General features: G+C 40.3%; 2 protein-coding genes across 3 annotated transcripts in view; one reads left to right on the forward strand and one right to left on the reverse strand.

Annotated features, from left to right (window-relative positions):
- pudp (pseudouridine 5'-phosphatase) overlaps positions 1 to 17,612 on the reverse strand; it is a 99,994-nt gene that overhangs the window by 65,942 nt on the left and 16,440 nt on the right. For both annotated transcript variants that reach the window (XM_063054621.1, XM_063054623.1), the window contains exon 3: positions 1,944 to 2,173. In XM_063054621.1, coding sequence (XP_062910691.1) covers positions 1,944 to 2,173 — 230 coding nt within the window. The remainder of the gene's footprint in view (positions 1 to 1,943; positions 2,174 to 17,612) is intronic.
- Positions 1 to 17,612, forward strand: part of LOC134349771 (steryl-sulfatase-like) — a 145,227-nt gene that overhangs the window by 2,359 nt on the left and 125,256 nt on the right. The gene's annotated exons all lie outside the window — the stretch shown is intronic.

The raw sequence follows: 17,612 nt of genomic DNA on the forward strand, positions 1-17,612 counted from the left end.
TTCCAAGGCAGAGTACAAAGTAAATGGCAGGATACTTGGTAGTGTGGAGGAGCAGAGGGATCTCGGGGTACATGTCCACAGAACCCTGAAAGTTGCCTCTCAGGTGGATAGGATAGTTAAGAAAGCTTATGGGGTGTTAGCTTTCATAAGTCGAGGGATAGAGTTTAAGAGTCGCGATGTAATGATTCAGCTCTATAAAACTCTGGTGAGGCCACACTTGGAGTACTGTGTCCAGTTCTGGACACCTCACTATAGGAAGGATGTGGAAGCATTGGAAAGGGTACAGAGGAGATTTACCAGGACGCTGCCTGGTTTAGAGAGTATGCATTATGATCAGAGATTAAGGGAGCTGGGGCTTTACTCTTTTGGAGAGAAGGAGGATGAGAGGAGACATGATAGAGGTGTACAAGATAATAAGAGGAATAGATAGAGTGGACAGCCAGCGCCTCTTCCCCAGGGCACCACTGCTCAATACAAGAGGACATGGCTTTAAGGTAAGGGGTGGGAAGTTCAAGGGGGTTATTAGAGGAAGGTTTTTTTACTCAGAGAGTGGTTGGTGCGTGGAATGCACTGCCTGAGTCAGTGGTGGAGGCAGATACACTAGTGAAATTTAAGAGACTACTAGACAGGTATATGGAGGAATTTAAGGTGGGGGCTTATATGGGAGGCAGGGTTTGAGGGTCGGCACAACATTGTGGGCCGAAGGGCCTGTACTGTGCTGCACTATTCTATAACCTCAAGATGTGCTGGGGGCAGCTTGCGACTGGCACCACACAGCCTGGCACCAACAGCGTGCCCACAATGCTCGGCAGAACAACACAGAACACAACAAAACAGAATATATCAAGCAACAAAACAAGCTCCATACCTTCCTCCCGCTTGCCAACCCACCCATGCACAACCTAAGACCAGGCTGTCCGCGGACGGATGGGGGATGTTTAAAGAGAGATAAACCAAACTCAAGCAAACGTGACTAAGTTTGATGGGCATCTTGATCAACATGGACCGGTTGGGCCATGTACATCAAAACATACAGCAAAATGAGCCATTTGTGTTATCAACCAACAAACCTTAAGGATTGGAGTGGTGGGATGGAGATATGTTTCTACCAAAGGAGGTGCAAGGTGCTCCTTCCCTTTGCCAGCCTGCAGGTCACCCTTGGGCAAGGTGTAGCACCTGCTTAGCCCCCCAATCAGGGTGACATGAAGCCATGCGAGTAGGTGGTGGATGGTCGTATGAGCAGTTGATACATATCACAAGTTCTGGTTATGTGACTACTGACGCCAGACAGACAATCTCTGAAGAGTGTTGATAATGTCTAGGGGATCACCTATCTTGTAAAGACACTGCCCAGAAGAAGGCAATAGCAAACCACTTTTGTAGAAAAATTTGCTAAGAACAATCATGGTCATGGAAAGACCGTGACCGTTCACGACATACGACAAGGCACATAATGATTGAATGGAACCCTAAGGGTGGACTGAGGGGAAACCTGCAAGTGTCGCCACACATTCTGGCGCCAACATAGCCATCTCACAATGCTTGGCAAAATAACCGCAGCACAACAGCAGAACTAAACAGCAAAACAAGTCCTTTTCCAACACGCACTGACACACACGCACACTCACATAGGCAGGCCTCTCAATCCAACCAAGAGCCCTTTGCTTGGAGCCCATCAACTTGGTAGGAACTTAGTACTCTACACCAACAAACAACCTTTAAAAACCGACATAACCTTAAAAGAAAGAACGATTGATGCCCATTTAATATTAAATTGGTAGAACCGAGGAAGTCAGAAGCAGATATTATTAAGCTGTGAATTTGCGGACCAACAGTTGCGGTTCAGCACTTCAGTGAAAGTCAGCCTCTTCAGCAGAGGTGAGACAAACATTTATATAACTAAAAATATTCTTTTTTTCTTTTTTTTAAAAAAAATGTCTTACGTCTGTAACATTTGGTGGAGGTTCAAATTTCTGAGCACAGACCAAGAAGGTATCAGGAGCAGGCTTGCTCTTCTTCACATCAGGGTGATCACCATCTATAACATGGTGGAATGAGCTGAAGAACTTCTTGTGATTGGTTGTCTTTAAGTCAAGCATTGCCTTCATTGAGCTGGTACCCACTGCCATCGGTACGCAGTGCTTGGCGAGGTGGCAGACCAACTTCTCCGCACCTGAGGGAAAAACAAGTAAAACACTGATAACTGAATATGAAATGGACGACGGCAAATTGGAGAGCTAGGTGGCAGGGAAGCAGTGGTAGATTGACTTGGAGTAGGTTAAAAGGTTAGCACAACATCATGGGCCATAGGGCCTGTCCTATTCTGCAATGCTTCTTTTTCTACTAATTGAGCCCATGCCACCCAATTACATTCCTTTGACCAATTAACCTATGAACTTTCAAATGTGAGAGGAAATCAGTAAACCATGAGGAAACTAATATAGTCACATGGATAAAAGTAAACTCCTTACAGACAGTGGAGGGATTGAACCCAGGCTGCTGATACTATAACTGAGCAACGCTAACCACTTTGCTACCATGCCACCCATTTCACTCCAACAGCCATTTTAGAGAATAGTTACAACACAGACAACTTTGGCCCCAATTGCCTCATCTTATCTATGGATGTCTTTCTGCACGTCCATTCCCCATCAGGAAGGTCTAAAATCCTACCGCTCTACAACAAAGATTCAACCATTTCCTCTGCACCAGCACATTAATCTGCTTGGCTAAACTTGTTCTTAACCTGAAGAACTTCTCGAACATAGAACACAGCACAGTATAGGCCCATTGACCCACAACACTAATCTTATACCCTTCTCTGAGATCAATCTATCCTTACCCTCCCACAGAGCCCTCCATTTTTCTTTCAGCCATGTGCCTATCTAGGAGTTTCTCATATGCCCCCACCACCAAACCTGGCAGCATGATCCAAGCATTCATCACTTTCTAAAAACTTATCTCTGAAATCCTCTCTATGCTTTCCTCCAATCACCTTCAAATTATGCCCCCTCGTATTAACCATTTCCACTCTGGGAAAAACTCTCCAACTGTTCTCTCCATCTATGCTTCTTATTGTGTTGTACACCTCTATCAAGTCATCTCTCATATTCCTTCACTCCAAACAGAAAAGCTCTAACTTGCTTAACCTGTCCTCATAAGATACGCACTGCAGTCCAGCCAGCATCCTGGTATAGTGCCTATAAAAGTATTCAGCCTCTTAGAAATTATCATTTTTCACTGTTTTACAACATTGAATCACAGTGGATTTGGCTCTTTTTGACACTGATCAACAGAAATAGACTCTTTTATGTCAAAGTAAAAACAGATCTTTATAAAGTGATCTAAATTAGTTACAAATATAAAACACAAAATAATTGATTGCCTAAGTATTCACCCCCTTCAAGTCAGTATTTGGTAGATGCGTCTTTGGCAGCAATTACAGCCTTAAGTGTGTGAATAGGTTACTACCAGCTTTGCACATCTTTAGAAAACTGCTCAAGTTCTGTCAGATTGCATGGGGATCATGAGTGAACAGCCCTTTTCAAATCCAGCCACAAATTCTCAATTAGATTGAGGTCTGGACTCTAAGTTGGCCACTCCAGGACATTAACTTTGCTGTTTTTAAACCATTCCTGTGTAGCTTTGGCTTTATGCTTGGGATCATTGTCTTGCTGGAAAACAAATCTTCTCCCAAGTCACAGTTCTCTTGCAGACAGCATCAGGTTTTCCTCCAGGATTTCCCTGTATTTTGCAGAATTCATTTTATCCCACAGCATGACGCAGCCACCACCACGTTTCACAGTAAGGATGGTGTGTTTCTCATGGTGCGTGGTGTCTAACTTACACCAAACATAGCGATTAGTCTGATGGCCAAACAGCTCAACTTTGCTTTCATCAGGCCATAGAACCTTCTTCCAGCTGACTTCAGTCTCTAGCCGAGATGTCATGCGAGTTTTTTTCAACAGTGGCTTTCTCTTTGCCACTATCCCATAAAGCTGTGACTGGTGAAGCAGCGGTTAACAGTTGCTGTATGCGCAGTCTCTCCCATTTTAGCCACTGAAGCGTTTAACGCCTCGAGTCATCATAGGTCTCTTAGTGGCCTCCCTCACTATTCCTCTTTTTGCACAATCACTCAGCTTTTGAGGATGGCCTGCTCTAGGCAGATTTACAGCTCTGCCATATTAGAACATAGAACATAGAAATTCACAACACATTACAGGCCCTTCGGCACACAATGTTGTGCCAACCACATCACCTACTGTAGAAACTCCCTAGCATTTCCCCAGCGCATAGCCCTTTATTTTTCTAAGCTCCATGTACCTATCTAAGAGGCTCTTAAAAGACCCTATTGTATCCACTTCCACCACTGCCGCCGGCAGTGCATTCCACGCACCTACCACTCTGTGTGAAAAATTTACCCCTGACATTCCCTTGGTACCTATTTCCAAGCACCTTAAAAATAAAACTATGCCCCTTTGTGTTAGCCTTTTCAGCCCTGAGAAAAAAACCTCTGACTATCCACACGATCAATGCCCCTCATCATCTTATACACCTCATCATCTTATACACCTCTATCAGGTCACCTCTCATCCTCTGTCGTTCCAAGGAGAAAAGGCCAAGTACACTCAACCTATTCTCATAAGGTACGTCCTCCAATCCAGGCAACATCCTACTAAATTTCCTCTGCACACTCTCTATAGTATCCATATCTTTCCAGTAGTGAGGTGACCAGAACTGAACACGGTACTCCAAGTAGGGTCTGACCAAGGTCTTATATAGCTGTAACATTACTTCACGGCTCTTGAACTCAATCCTATGGGTGATGAATGCCAACACACCATATGCCTTCTTAACAACACTGTCAAACTGCGCAGCAGCTTTGAGTGTCCTATCGATACAGACCCCAAGATCTCTCAGATCCTCCACACTGCCAAGAGACGTACCACTTATATTCTGTCTTCAAATTTGACCTTCCAAAACGAACCACTTCACAGTCATCTAGGCTGAAGTCCATCTGCCACTTCTCAGCCCAGTTCTGCATCCTATCGATATCCCGCATTAACCTCTGACAGCCCTCCAGACTATCCACAACACCCCCAACTTTTGTGCCATCAGCAAACTTACGAACCAACCCTCCCAGAACAGATACCTGAGGCACACCACTGGTGACCGACCTCCATGCAGAATATGAACCATCTATAACCACCCTTTGCTTTCTGTTGGCAAGCCAATTCTGGATCCACAAAGCAAGGTCTCCTTGGATCCTATGCCTCCTTACTTTCTGAAGGAGCCATGCATGGGAAACCTTATCAAATGCCTTAGTGAAATCCATATACACTACATCACCGCTCTACCTTCATCCTCAAAGAATTCAATCAGGTTCGTAAGGCATGACCTGCCCCTGACAAAGCCATGCTGACGATCCCTAATCAGATTATGTCTCTCCAAACCCTCAAAAATCCTGCCTCTCAGGATCTTCTCCAACAACTTGCCCACCACTGAAGTCAGACTCACTGGTCTATAACTTCCTGGGTTATCTCTACTCCCTTTCTTGAACAAGGGAACAGCATTTGCAACCCTCTAATCCTCCAGTTCTTCTCCCATCCCTACTGATGACACAAAGATCATCACAAGAGGCTCAGCGATCTCCTCCCTTGCTTCCAACAGTAGCCTAGGGTATATCTCACCCAGTCCCAGTGACTTATCTAACTTAATGCTTTTCAAAAGCTCCAGCACATCCTCTTTCTTGATGTCTGTATGCTCAAGTGTTTCAGTCCGCTGTAAGTCATCCCAACGATTGCCAAGGTCTTTTTCCCTGGTGAATACTGACTCCATGCACATGTTTCCACTATTGCACCTGATTGAGCCTTTTCTCACATGGCTCATCCTCTTGCTCTTCACATACTTGTAGAATGCCTTGGGGTTTTCCTTAATCCTACTCACCACGGCCTTCTCATGGCCCTTTTTGGCTCTCCTAATTCCATTCTTAAGCTCCCTCCTAGCAACCTTGTAATTGTCTACAGCTGTAACAGTATCTAGTTCCTTGAACCTTTTGTAAGCTTTTCTTTTCTTCTTAAACAGATTTTCTACATACTTTGTACACCATGGTTCTTTTACCCTACCATTCTTTCCCTGCCTCAATGGAACATACCTCGAACTCCATGCAAATGTTCCCTGAACCCTAATTAAATGTTTTCCTAAATTGTCTGCTCCCATCCCTCTCCAGCGCTATGTTGAAGGAGATAAGAGTTGTAGTTACTACCTCCCAAAATGCTCTCCCACTGAGAGATCTGACACCTGACCAGGTTCATTTCCTAATACCGGATCAAGTACAGCCTCTCCTTTAGTTGGCTTATCTGCATATTACATCAGGAACCCTTCCGGAACACACCTAACAAACTCCACCCCATCTAAACCCCTTGTGCTAAGGAAATACCAATCAATATTAAGAAAGTTAAAATCTCCCATCACAACAGCCCTATTATTATTGCACCGTTCCAGAATCTGCCTCCCTATCTGCTCCTCGATATCTCTGTTACTATTGGGGGATCTACAAAAAACACCCAGTAGAGTTATTGCCCTTTCCTGTTTCTAACTTCCACCCACACTGGCTCAGTAGACTATCCCTCCACAACTTTCTCCTTTTCTACAGCTGTGCCACTAACCCTAATTAGCAATGCCATACCCCCACCTCTTTTGCCTCCCTCTCTGTTCTTTTTGAAACATCTAAAGCCTGGCACACTCTGCAGCCATTCCTGCTCCTGAGACATCCAAGTCTCTGTAATGGCCACAACGTCACAGTTCCACATATTGTTCCACGCTCTAAGTTCATCCACCTTGTTTATGATACTCCCTGCATTAAAATAGACACATCTCAAACCATCCGGCTCAGTGCCCCTTTGCCCTATCATCTGCCTATCCTTCCTCACAAACTCCCTACAAGCTGTCTCTACTTGTACTCCAACCTCCCCATCCTCTACCTCTTCACTTCGGTTCCCACCCCCTTGCAAATCTAGTTTAAACCCTCCCCCAATAGCATCAGTAAACTTCTCCGGCAGGACATTGGTCCCCCTCGGATTCAAGAGCAACTCAGGTCACACCTGCCCCAGAAGAGGTCCCAATGATCCAAAAGTCTGAATCCCTGTCCCCTGCTCCAATCCTTCAACCACGTATTTATCCTCCACCTCATCTTATTCCTATACTCATTGCCACGTGGCACAGGCAGTAATCCCGAGATTGCTACCTTTGAGGTCCTGCTTCTCAGCTTCCTTCCTAACTCCCTGTATTCTGCTTTCAGGACCTCCACCCTTTTTCCCCTATGTCGTTGGTACCAATATGTACCACGACCTCTGGCTACTCACCCTCCCATTTCAGGATATTGTGGACGCACTCAGAAACATCACCCGGGAGGCAAACTAACATCCTTGTTTCTTTTTTGCATCCACAGATCGCCTATCTGTCCCCCTAACTATAGAGTCTCCTCTTCCATTCACTACCTTTCTGAACCATAAGGCCAGACTCAGTGCCAGAGGCTTTCCCCAGGTAGGTGGTCGCCCACAACAGCACTCAAAATGAAGTACTTATTATTAAGGGGACAGCATAAGGGTGCTCTCCACTACCCGACACCCTCCCTTCCCTCCCCTGAGTCATCCACTTATCTGTCTCCTGTGGCCCTGGGGTGACTACCTGCTTGTATCACTCTCCCTAAAAAGCCTAAGGGCATTGAGCTGCAGCTCCAATTCCCTGACTCCATCTCTAAGCTCAATACTTTCCATTTCTTGATGATTAACTTAACTGTACTCCAAAGGATATTCAGTGACTTGGACATTTTCTTGTATCCATCTCCTGACTTATGCTTTTCCAAAACCTTTTCGCAGAGTTGCTTGAAGTGTTCTTTTGTCTTCATGGTGTAGTTTTTGCCAGGATACTGACTCACCAGTAAACCTTCCAGATTTACGTGTACTTTTACCACAATCAATTGAAACACCTCTTCATACACACCGATCTCCATTTAACTAATTATGTGACTTCTAAAACCAATTGGCTGCACTACTGATGACTTGGTGAATATTTATGCAATCAGTTTATTTTGTGCTTTATGTTTGTAATTCATTTACATCACTTTGTAGAGATCTGTTTTCACTTTGACAAGAAAGAGACTTTTTCTGTTGATCAGTGTCAAAAAAAGACAAAATAAACTGCCATTCAATACTTCCAAGGGGGCTGAATACTTACTATAGGCACTGTAAACCTCTGCACCCTCCCTAAAGCTTCTAATTAATACCAGGAATTGTGTACACTTTATAGAGTACTTCCTCAATCCACTCTACCACTTTCAACAATTAGTTCACACATGTCTCCATAGATCTGTCTGCTCTGTAATCTTTTAGTATCGGTATCGGTATATTGCCAGAAATAATCTGAAAAAGGTGTAATTCGGAAAAAGATAGGCTTGAGTTCTTCTCTGATCTTGGCAATTTACTTGTAATTGCCTTACCAAATGAGGAAACCTCATCATTGTGCTGTTAATTGTTGTGGTGTATCCTCCATATGGTGACATAATGGAAAGTTTTCTAAGTCAATATATAGAGGGACCAACTAGAGGGGATGCCATATTGGATCTCCTGTTAGGAAACGAGTTAGGACAAGTGACGGAAGTCTGTGTAGGGGAGCACTTTGGTTCCAGTGATCATAACACCATTAGTTTCAACTTGTTCATGGACAAGGATAGATCTGGTCCTAGGGTTGAGGTTCTGAACTGAAAGAAGGCCAAATTTGAAGAAATGAGAAAGGATCTAAAAAGCGTGGATTGGGACAGGTTGTTCTCTGGCAAAGATGTGATTGGTAGGTGGGAAGCCTTCAAAGGGGAAATTTTGAGAGTGCAGAGTTTGTATGTTCCTGTCAGGATTAAAGGCAAAGTGAATAGGAATAAGGAACCTTGGTTCTCAAGGGATATTGCAATTCAGATAAAGAAGAGGGAGTTGTATGACATGTATGGGAAACGGGGAGTAAATAAGGTGCTTGAGGAGTATAAGAAGTGCAAGAAAATACTTAAGAAAGAAATCAGGAGGGCTAAAAGAAGACATGAGGTTGCCTTGGCAGTCAAAGTGAAGGATAATCCAAAGAGCTTTTACAGGCATATTAACAGCAAAAGGATTGTAAGGGATAAAATTGGTCCTCTTGAAGATCAGAGTGGTCGGCTATATGCGGAACCAAAGGAAATGGGGGAGATCTTAAATAGATTTTTTGCGTCTGTATTTACTAAGGAAACCGGCATGAAGTCTATGGAATTAAGGGAAACAAGTAGTGAGGTCATGGAAACTGTACAGATTGAAAAGGAGGAGGTGCTTGCTGTCTTGAGGAAAATTAAAGTGGATAAATCCCCGGGACCTGACAGGGTGTTCCCTCGGACCTTGAAGGAGACTAGTGTTGAACTTGCAGGGGCCCTGGCAGAAATATTTAAAATGTCGCTGTCTACAGGTGAGGTGCCGGAGGATTGGAGAGTGGCTCATGTTGTTCCGTTGTTTAAAAAAGGATCGAAAAGTAATCTGGGAAATTATAGGCCCGTAAGTTTAACGTCGGTAGTAGGTAAGTTATTGGAGGGAGTACTAAGAGACAGAATCTACAAGCATTTGGATAGACAGGTACTTATTAGGGAGAGTCAACATGGCTTTGTGCGTGGTAGGTCATGTTTGACCAATCTATTGGAGTTTTTCGAGGAGGTTACCAGGAAAGTGGATGAAGGGAAGGCAGTGGATATTGTCTACATGGACTTCAGTAAGGCCTTTGACAAGGTCCCGCATGGGAGGTTAGTTAGAAAAATTCAGTCGCTAGGTATACATGGAGAGGTGGTAAATTGGATTGGACATTGGCTCAATGGAAGAAGCCAAAGAGTGGTAGTAGGGAATTGCTTCTCTGAGTGGAGGCCTGTGACTAGTGGTCTGCCACAGAGATCAGTGCTGGGTCCATTGTTATTTGTCATCTATATCAATGATCTGGATGATAATGTGGTAAATTGGATCAGCAAATTTGCTGATGATACAAAGATTGGAGGTGTAGTAGACAGTGAGGAAGGTTTTCAGAGCCTACAGAGGGACTTGGACCAGCTGGAAAAATCGGCTGAAAAATGGCAGATGGAGTTTAATACTAACAAGTGTGAGGTATTGCACGTTGGAAGGACAAACCAAGGTAGAACATACAGGGTTAATGGTAAGGCACTGAGGAGTGCAGGGATCTGGGAATTCAGATACAAAATTCCCTAAAAGTGGCGTCACAGGTAGATAGAGTCGTAAAGAGAGCTTTTGGTACATTGGCCTTTATTAATCAAAGTATTGAGTATAGGAACTGGAATGTTATGATGAGGTTGTATAAGGCATTGGTGAGGCCGAATCTGGAGTATTGTGTTCAGTTTTGGTCACCAAATTACAGGAAGGATATAAATAAGGTTGAAAGAGTGCAGAGAAGGTTTACAAGGATGTTGCTGGCACTTGAGAAACTCAGTTACAGAGAAAGGTTGAATAGGTTAGGACTTTATTCCCTGGAGCATAGAAGAATGAGGGGAGATTTGATAGAGGTATATAAAATTATGATGGGTATAGATAGAGTGAATGCAAGCAGGCTTTTTCCACTGAGGCAAGGGGAGAAAAAAACCAGAGGACATGGGTTAAGGGTGAGGGGGGAAAAGTTTAAAGGGAATATTAGGGGGGGGCTTCTTCACACAGAGAGTGGTGGGAGTATGGAATGAGCTGCCAGACGAGGTGGTAAATGCGGGTTCTTTTTTCACATTTAAGAATAAATTGGACAGATACATGGATGGGAGGTGTATGGAGGGATATGGTCCGTGTGCAGGTCAGTGGGACTAGGCAGAAAGTGGTTCGGCACAGCCAAGAAGGGCCAAAAGGCCTGTTTCTGTGCTGTAGTTTTTCTATGGCTTCTATAGTGTCTGCACGTAAATTGCCAGGATCAAAGAACAATTCAACCCAATCAGTGAAAAGCTTGTCTTAAGTACTGTTCATACAGATCAAATTACTGGACAGTACACTGAGCTAGAATTACGCAGACCAATAACAATGCAGAATAAAGTGTAAAAGCTACAAAACAGTGCAGTGTAGTATCCTTCAATTAATGCTGCTCGTAGAAGAGTACATTACAGGAAGCCCTTCGGTCCATTATACCTGTACTGTTCACGATGCCAACTTGAAGTGCACATCTGCCTGTATTCCTGCCTGTCTGAATGCTTCCTAAACATTACTATTGTAAAGGAAGGAAGAAGGCAGCAGAAAGAAAATTATGCACCAGTTACCCTGACCTCAGTGGTTGGGAAGATGTTGGAGTCAATTGTTCAGGATGAGTTTATGGAGTGCTTGGTGACACAGGACAAGATAAGGCAAAGTCAGCATGGTTTCCTGAAGGGAAAATCTTGTCTGACGAACCTTTTGGAATTCTTTGAGGAAATTACAAGTAAGAAGGATAAAGGGGATGCAGTGGATGTTGTATATTTGGACTTTCAAAAGGTCTTTGACAAGGTGCCACACATGAGGCTGCTTACCAAGTTAAGAGCCCAAGTTATTACAGCAAAGTTACTGGTATTGGCTGATTGGTAGGAGGCAGCGAGTGGGAATAAAAGGATCCTTTTCTGGTTGGTTGCCAGTGACTTATGGTGGTCCGCAGGGGTCGGCGTTGGGACCACTTCTTTTCTTTTTTTTTCTTTTCAAATCTTTTTATTGCATATATATAGGAAAAATAACATGAGTACATTGAAGTAACAACATTTACAATGCCTCAAAAAACCCCATCATCTTAAAGATTGAAAACAAAATTTTGTGATAACAAAAAAAACCTACTGAGCAGAAAAGTGAGAAAAAAAAGAGAACCCATTAGGTGTACAACCCCAGAGCCATGCGTCATACGAAAAGCTTCTAAAAATAAACATCAAACCGCCAGCAAGAAAAGAAAATATACCAAAAAAATTTACAATTAGATCGTGGAAAAATTATATCAATTAACTCAAATGATAATAACGTGCAAATGAGCCCCATCTTTTCTCAAAATCAAATAAAGGTTCAAAAGTTCGACTTCTAATTTTCTCCAAACTAAGACATAGCATCACTTGAGAGAACCATTGTGACAAAGTGGGAGCTGATGTATCCTTCCACTTCAACAAAATGGCCCTCCTGGCTATCAATGTAACAAATGCAATAACATGTTGGTCAGACATAGAAATACCATGAATATTTTGAGGAACTATTCCAAAAAGCACAGTTAATTTATTAGGTTGTAAATTAATTTTAAGTGCTTTAGAAATTGTTGAGAAAACCGACTTCCAGAACTGTTCCAATATAGAACAAGACCAAAACGTATGTGTCAGTGTAGCTATCTCAGTTTTACATCTATCACAATGACTATCAACATTAGGAAAGATTTTAGAAAGTCTCTTCTTTGTTAAATGATAACGATGTACAATTTTAAATTGAATCAATGAATGGCTAGCACAAATTGAAGAAGAGTTAACCAACTTCAATATCCGCATCAAATCCTCTGTCATAAAAGTCAAATTAAGTTCCTTTTCCCAATCCTGTTTAATCTTAGACAAAGGATGTTTATCCCATTGTAATAGTAAATTATAAATTCTTCCAATAGAACCCTTAATCAAAGGATTCATACTCATAATAGTACCTAACAGGTCAGCCTCCAATATGTAAGGGAAATTACTTAAATATTTTTGTAAAAAATGTCTAACTTGAAGGTATTGCAGAAAGTGTGAGTATGAAAGAGAATATTTATCGATTAATTGTTCAAAGGACATCAATCGATCTTCTTTAAATAAATCCAAAAAAGAATTAATACCTCTATTTTTCCAAAGTAAAAAAATTGGATCACTCAAAGAAGGTTTAAAAAGTAATTTCGATAAATTAAACTACAAAGCTTAAATTTTTTAAGATTAAAAAAATTGCGGAACTGGAGCCAAATTTGTAAAGAATACTTAATCACAGGATATAGGTTTAAATTAACAACTTTATCTAATTGCATAGGTAAAGGAGCCCCCAATAACGAGGTTAAATAAAACTGTTTTACAACTTTTAGTTCCAGGTCTACCCAAATTGGCCGATCACTCTTATCCACCCAGTACAACCAAAAAGACATATATCGCAGATTAACAGCCCAATAATACATTCTAAAATTAGGCAAAGCAAGACCTCCATCCTTTTTCAATTTTTGTAAATGACATTTACTAATTCTTGGTATTTTATTATTCCAAATAAAAGATAAAATAATAGAATCAATCTGATCAAAAAACTTCCTAGTCAAAAAAAAGGAATATTCTTAAATAAATATAAAAATTTCAGTCAAATCATCATTTTAACTATATGAATACGACCAACAAGTGAAAATGTAAGTGGACTCCATCTACTGAATAAATACTTCATAGAGTCTACTAAGGGAACAAAATTAGCTTTATAAAGATCCTTATTTTTTTAGTAATTATAATACCTAAATATCTAAAAGAGTCTGAAACTTTAAAAGGAGTATTATCATATATAGAAACAGAATCATTTAAAGGAAACAATTCACTTTTACTAAAATTAATTTTATATCCTGAAAAACCTCCGAATTCATTAAATAATTTTAACAGGGCAGGAATGGATTCATCAGAGTTAGATATATAAACCAATAAATCACCAACATAAAGAGAGACCTTATGCATGGTCTCATTCACAAAGATCCCAGGATATTTTTAGCCTCACAAAGAGCAATAGCAAGGGGTTCTAATATTAAATTAAACAACAAAGGACTTAATGGACAGCCTTGCCTCGTCCCCCGTGAAAGCCGAAAAAAAGGAGACCTACAATTGTTAGTAACAACAGTAGCAATAGGGGCTTTATATATCATTTTAATCTAATTATTAAAATTAACACCGAAGCCAAATTTCTCTAAAACATTGAATAAATATTTCCATTCGACTCGGTCGAACGCTTATTCAGCATCCAAAGATACAACACATTGTGGAATTTTAGAAGAGGATGTATATATAATTTTAAGTAGTCTCCGAACATTTGAAAAGGAATAGCGACCCTTTATAAAGCCTGTTTGACCTTTACAAATAATTTTACCCAAAATATTCTCCAACCGATTGGCCATTATCTTTGACAAGATCCTAGCGTCAACATTCAGTAATGAAATAGGTCTATATGAAGCACAGTCAGTAGGATCTTTATCTTTTTTAAGAATTAAAGAAATAGAGGCCTCATAAAAAGTAGAGGGTAAGTCACCTTTCACAAAAGAATCCTTAAACATTTCCAACATATACGGAGAGAGCAACTTTCCAAATTTTTTATAAAATTCTACGGGATAGCCATCAAGTCCTGGGGACTTACCAAATTGCATTGAAAAAATAGCTTTATGAATTTCAGCTTCAGTAATTTGAGCATCAAGAATCTTTTGATCCTCAGCCGAGATTTTAGGAAAAACAATCTTTCGTAAAAAAGCATTCATTTTAGAGGAATCTAACGGACATTGAGATTTATATAGCTCAGCATAAAAGTCTTGAAAAATCTTATTAATTTCCTTATATTCCTGAGCTAAGGTACCATCTTTTCTACGAATTTTCATGATTTGCCTTTTGGCTGCAGCCATTTTTAATTGAGATGCAAGCAGTTTATTATTTTTATCTCCAGACATATAAAATTGGCTCTTTAACTTAAGCAAATAACCTTCAATGGGATGAGTTAATAACAGGTTATATTGTGATTGAAGTTCCACCCTTTGTTTAAATAAATCAGTGTTGGGGGGAAATTGCATAAATATTATCTAAATCTTTAATTTGTTTTGAAATTCTATCTAATTCTGCTTTAGTTAGTTTTTTAAGCTTAGCTGAATAAGAAATAATCTGACCACGTAAAAATGCTTTAAATGTATCCCATATAACTAATTTAGACATACCCCCTATATCATTAAAAAGAAAAAATTCTTTTATCTGGGTTTCAATGAAAGTGACAAAGTCAGAGTTTTGCAATAATGTCTGAGACATGCGCCAAGGTGGGCGGGCAAGAATGACATCATCAAATTCAAAAGACAAACTCGGAGGCGCATGATCAGATATAGCAATAGTGTCATATTCGCAAGTTTTAACACTAGGCAAAAAGCGGGGATCGATTATAATATAATCGATCCTCAAATATTTTTTATAAACGTGTGAGAAGAAAGAATATTCTCTATTGTCGGGATGAAGATACCTCCACAAATCAATCAACCCAAAATCAATCAAAAAGGAATTAATAAATGACGTGGATCGATTTAGAAGTCGCTGATTGGTTGAGCTCTTATCAATTATAGGATTTAAACAACAATTAAAATCCTCACCCATTATGAGCATATATTCATTTAAGTCAGGCAGTAAAGCAAATACCTTTTTAAAAAAAGGATCATCTAAGTTAGGACCATACAAATTAACCAAAACAACTTTTCTGTTACAGAATGTTCCTTTAACAATTAAAAATCTACCATTAGAATCTGATTCAATATCCTCTTGAATAAATATATTGGGTTTAATGAAAGTAGATACACCTTTTGTTTTACTCTGAGAAGTAGAGTGGAACTGCAAACCATTCCACCATCTAAAAAATCTATTTTGATCTCCTGCCCTGATATGTGTCTCTTGAGCAAAAATTATATGAGGTTGGAATGGGTTAATAATTTTAAAAGTCTTGTTTCGTTTAATAGGATGATTCCAACCACGTACATTCCCACTTATTATATTAATCAGTTTGAACAGCATACTATAATTTCATTCTACTTTATACATGCACAAAGCACATACCAATGCAGGATGATCAAAATGGCGGTGATGAAGAATACAACCAAATAAAAAACACGCATGCTCTGGAACCACCCAATGGGAAAAAACTAACTCTAAACCCACCCACCCACACCTTGAAACCCGAAAAAGGCAAGCGATCTACAATAGAATTCAAAGCTGCTGACTGCTTTGTCTGTGTTTTCTTTCCTTCCCCCAGTTAGTAAAAAAGTAGAGTGACCTTATGAAAAAGACAATAAAGTCTCAGCAAAAAAAGGTATTTACATTCCATCGACTGATAAACAAGAAAGAACCAAAATAATGTTATCTCTTAGAGAGAAAAACCAGCGCCATGTTTAAGTTTAATATTAATTCCCTAAAAAAGCTTTAAATTCAATTATAAAATGTTATAATAAAACAGAATATATAAAAAGCCATATTAGTAGGAAAAACTACCAATTAGCTACGAAGTATTAAAGGAACAAATCGCCTTATCTTCTTCCCTCAGTCATAAAATGTCCAGAGATCATTTGAGCAGATACTTAAATCATAAATCTTTCCAAAGGAAAACCAATAATATGCCATAAAGAACAACTCCCTGTGCTCTTTAATTAGTCTCTCGATGAAATATACAAGTGACCCTCATAAATCTTCTTTCCAAAATGCGAATAATATACAAATAGCCAAACAGCCTTTCAGATGGATCATTCAACAGCGGTGTCGGTGACAGCGGAAGGGAAAGCCTGAACAAAATCCAGTGCAGCTTTTGAATCAAAAAAAGTACGAGGAGGAGAATTAGGGGGAAAATTTTAAATCTTGTCAGATACCTCAAAGACGGGAAAAGATTCTTATCATATGCTTGTTTCATTACCAGGGCAAATTTTGATCTTTGTTCCATTATCTCTCTTGGATAATCTTCGTAGAAGCGGAGCTCAGATTCCATAAATCTAAAAACTCTCTGTTCTCTTGCCTGTCGTAGTATTGGATCTTTAATTTTAAAGTGATGAAAGCAAACCAGAACAGATCTTCGATTTGTTCTAGAGTCCTTCGATTTCAAGATAAACACCCTGTGTGCCCTTTCTATAGCAGGCTGCTCTGATAGAATGGTAGGAAATAAAGTGTGGAAAAGCTTACCAAAGTAAGCCATTCGATCTCCATCTTTAGCTCCTTCCTGCATCCCAACAATTCTTATATTCCTTCGTCGAGACCTAGTTTCCAGGTCTATAATCTTATTTTGATATCTTTCCAAACGAGTTGCAGCTTCAGACAGCTTTTGCTTAGTTATCTTCAATTCCTCTTTGTGTGAAATAACTTGAGTTTCCAGGTCTTTAAGTTTTCCCAGAAATGACTTCATTTCATTGCTATTCTTTTCCACTTGGTCTTTAATTGATCCATTCTGATCCTTAATCGAATTCAGTGTCTGAACGATATCTTCAGCCCACGATGGCATTTCATCAGATCTTTCCTTTTGCACCTTTCCTTTCCCATTACCTTTATCACTAGGTTCGGGTAAATTCTTCCCACTTCTTGTAGACATAGACATATTGGTCACCCTCAAGAATCAACAAGTAAAAATCTTAAATTCAAAGCTTAAACTAGGGGGAAAGAAAGAAAACTAAGAGCAGCAGAAAAAAACTGCTACTCCATTGGCAGACAGGGGTGGTCCCCGAGACCACTTCTTTTTATGCTGTATATTGATGATTTAGATGATGGAATAGATGTCTTTATTGCCAAGTTTGCAGATGATACAAAGATTGGTGGAGGGGCAGGTAGTGTTCAGGAAACAGGTAGGCTGCAGAGGGACTGGAGAATGGGG

This window comes from Mobula hypostoma, chromosome 7 (assembly GCF_963921235.1).
Source record: "Mobula hypostoma chromosome 7, sMobHyp1.1, whole genome shotgun sequence".
Classification (NCBI taxonomy): Eukaryota; Metazoa; Chordata; class Chondrichthyes; order Myliobatiformes; family Myliobatidae; genus Mobula; species Mobula hypostoma.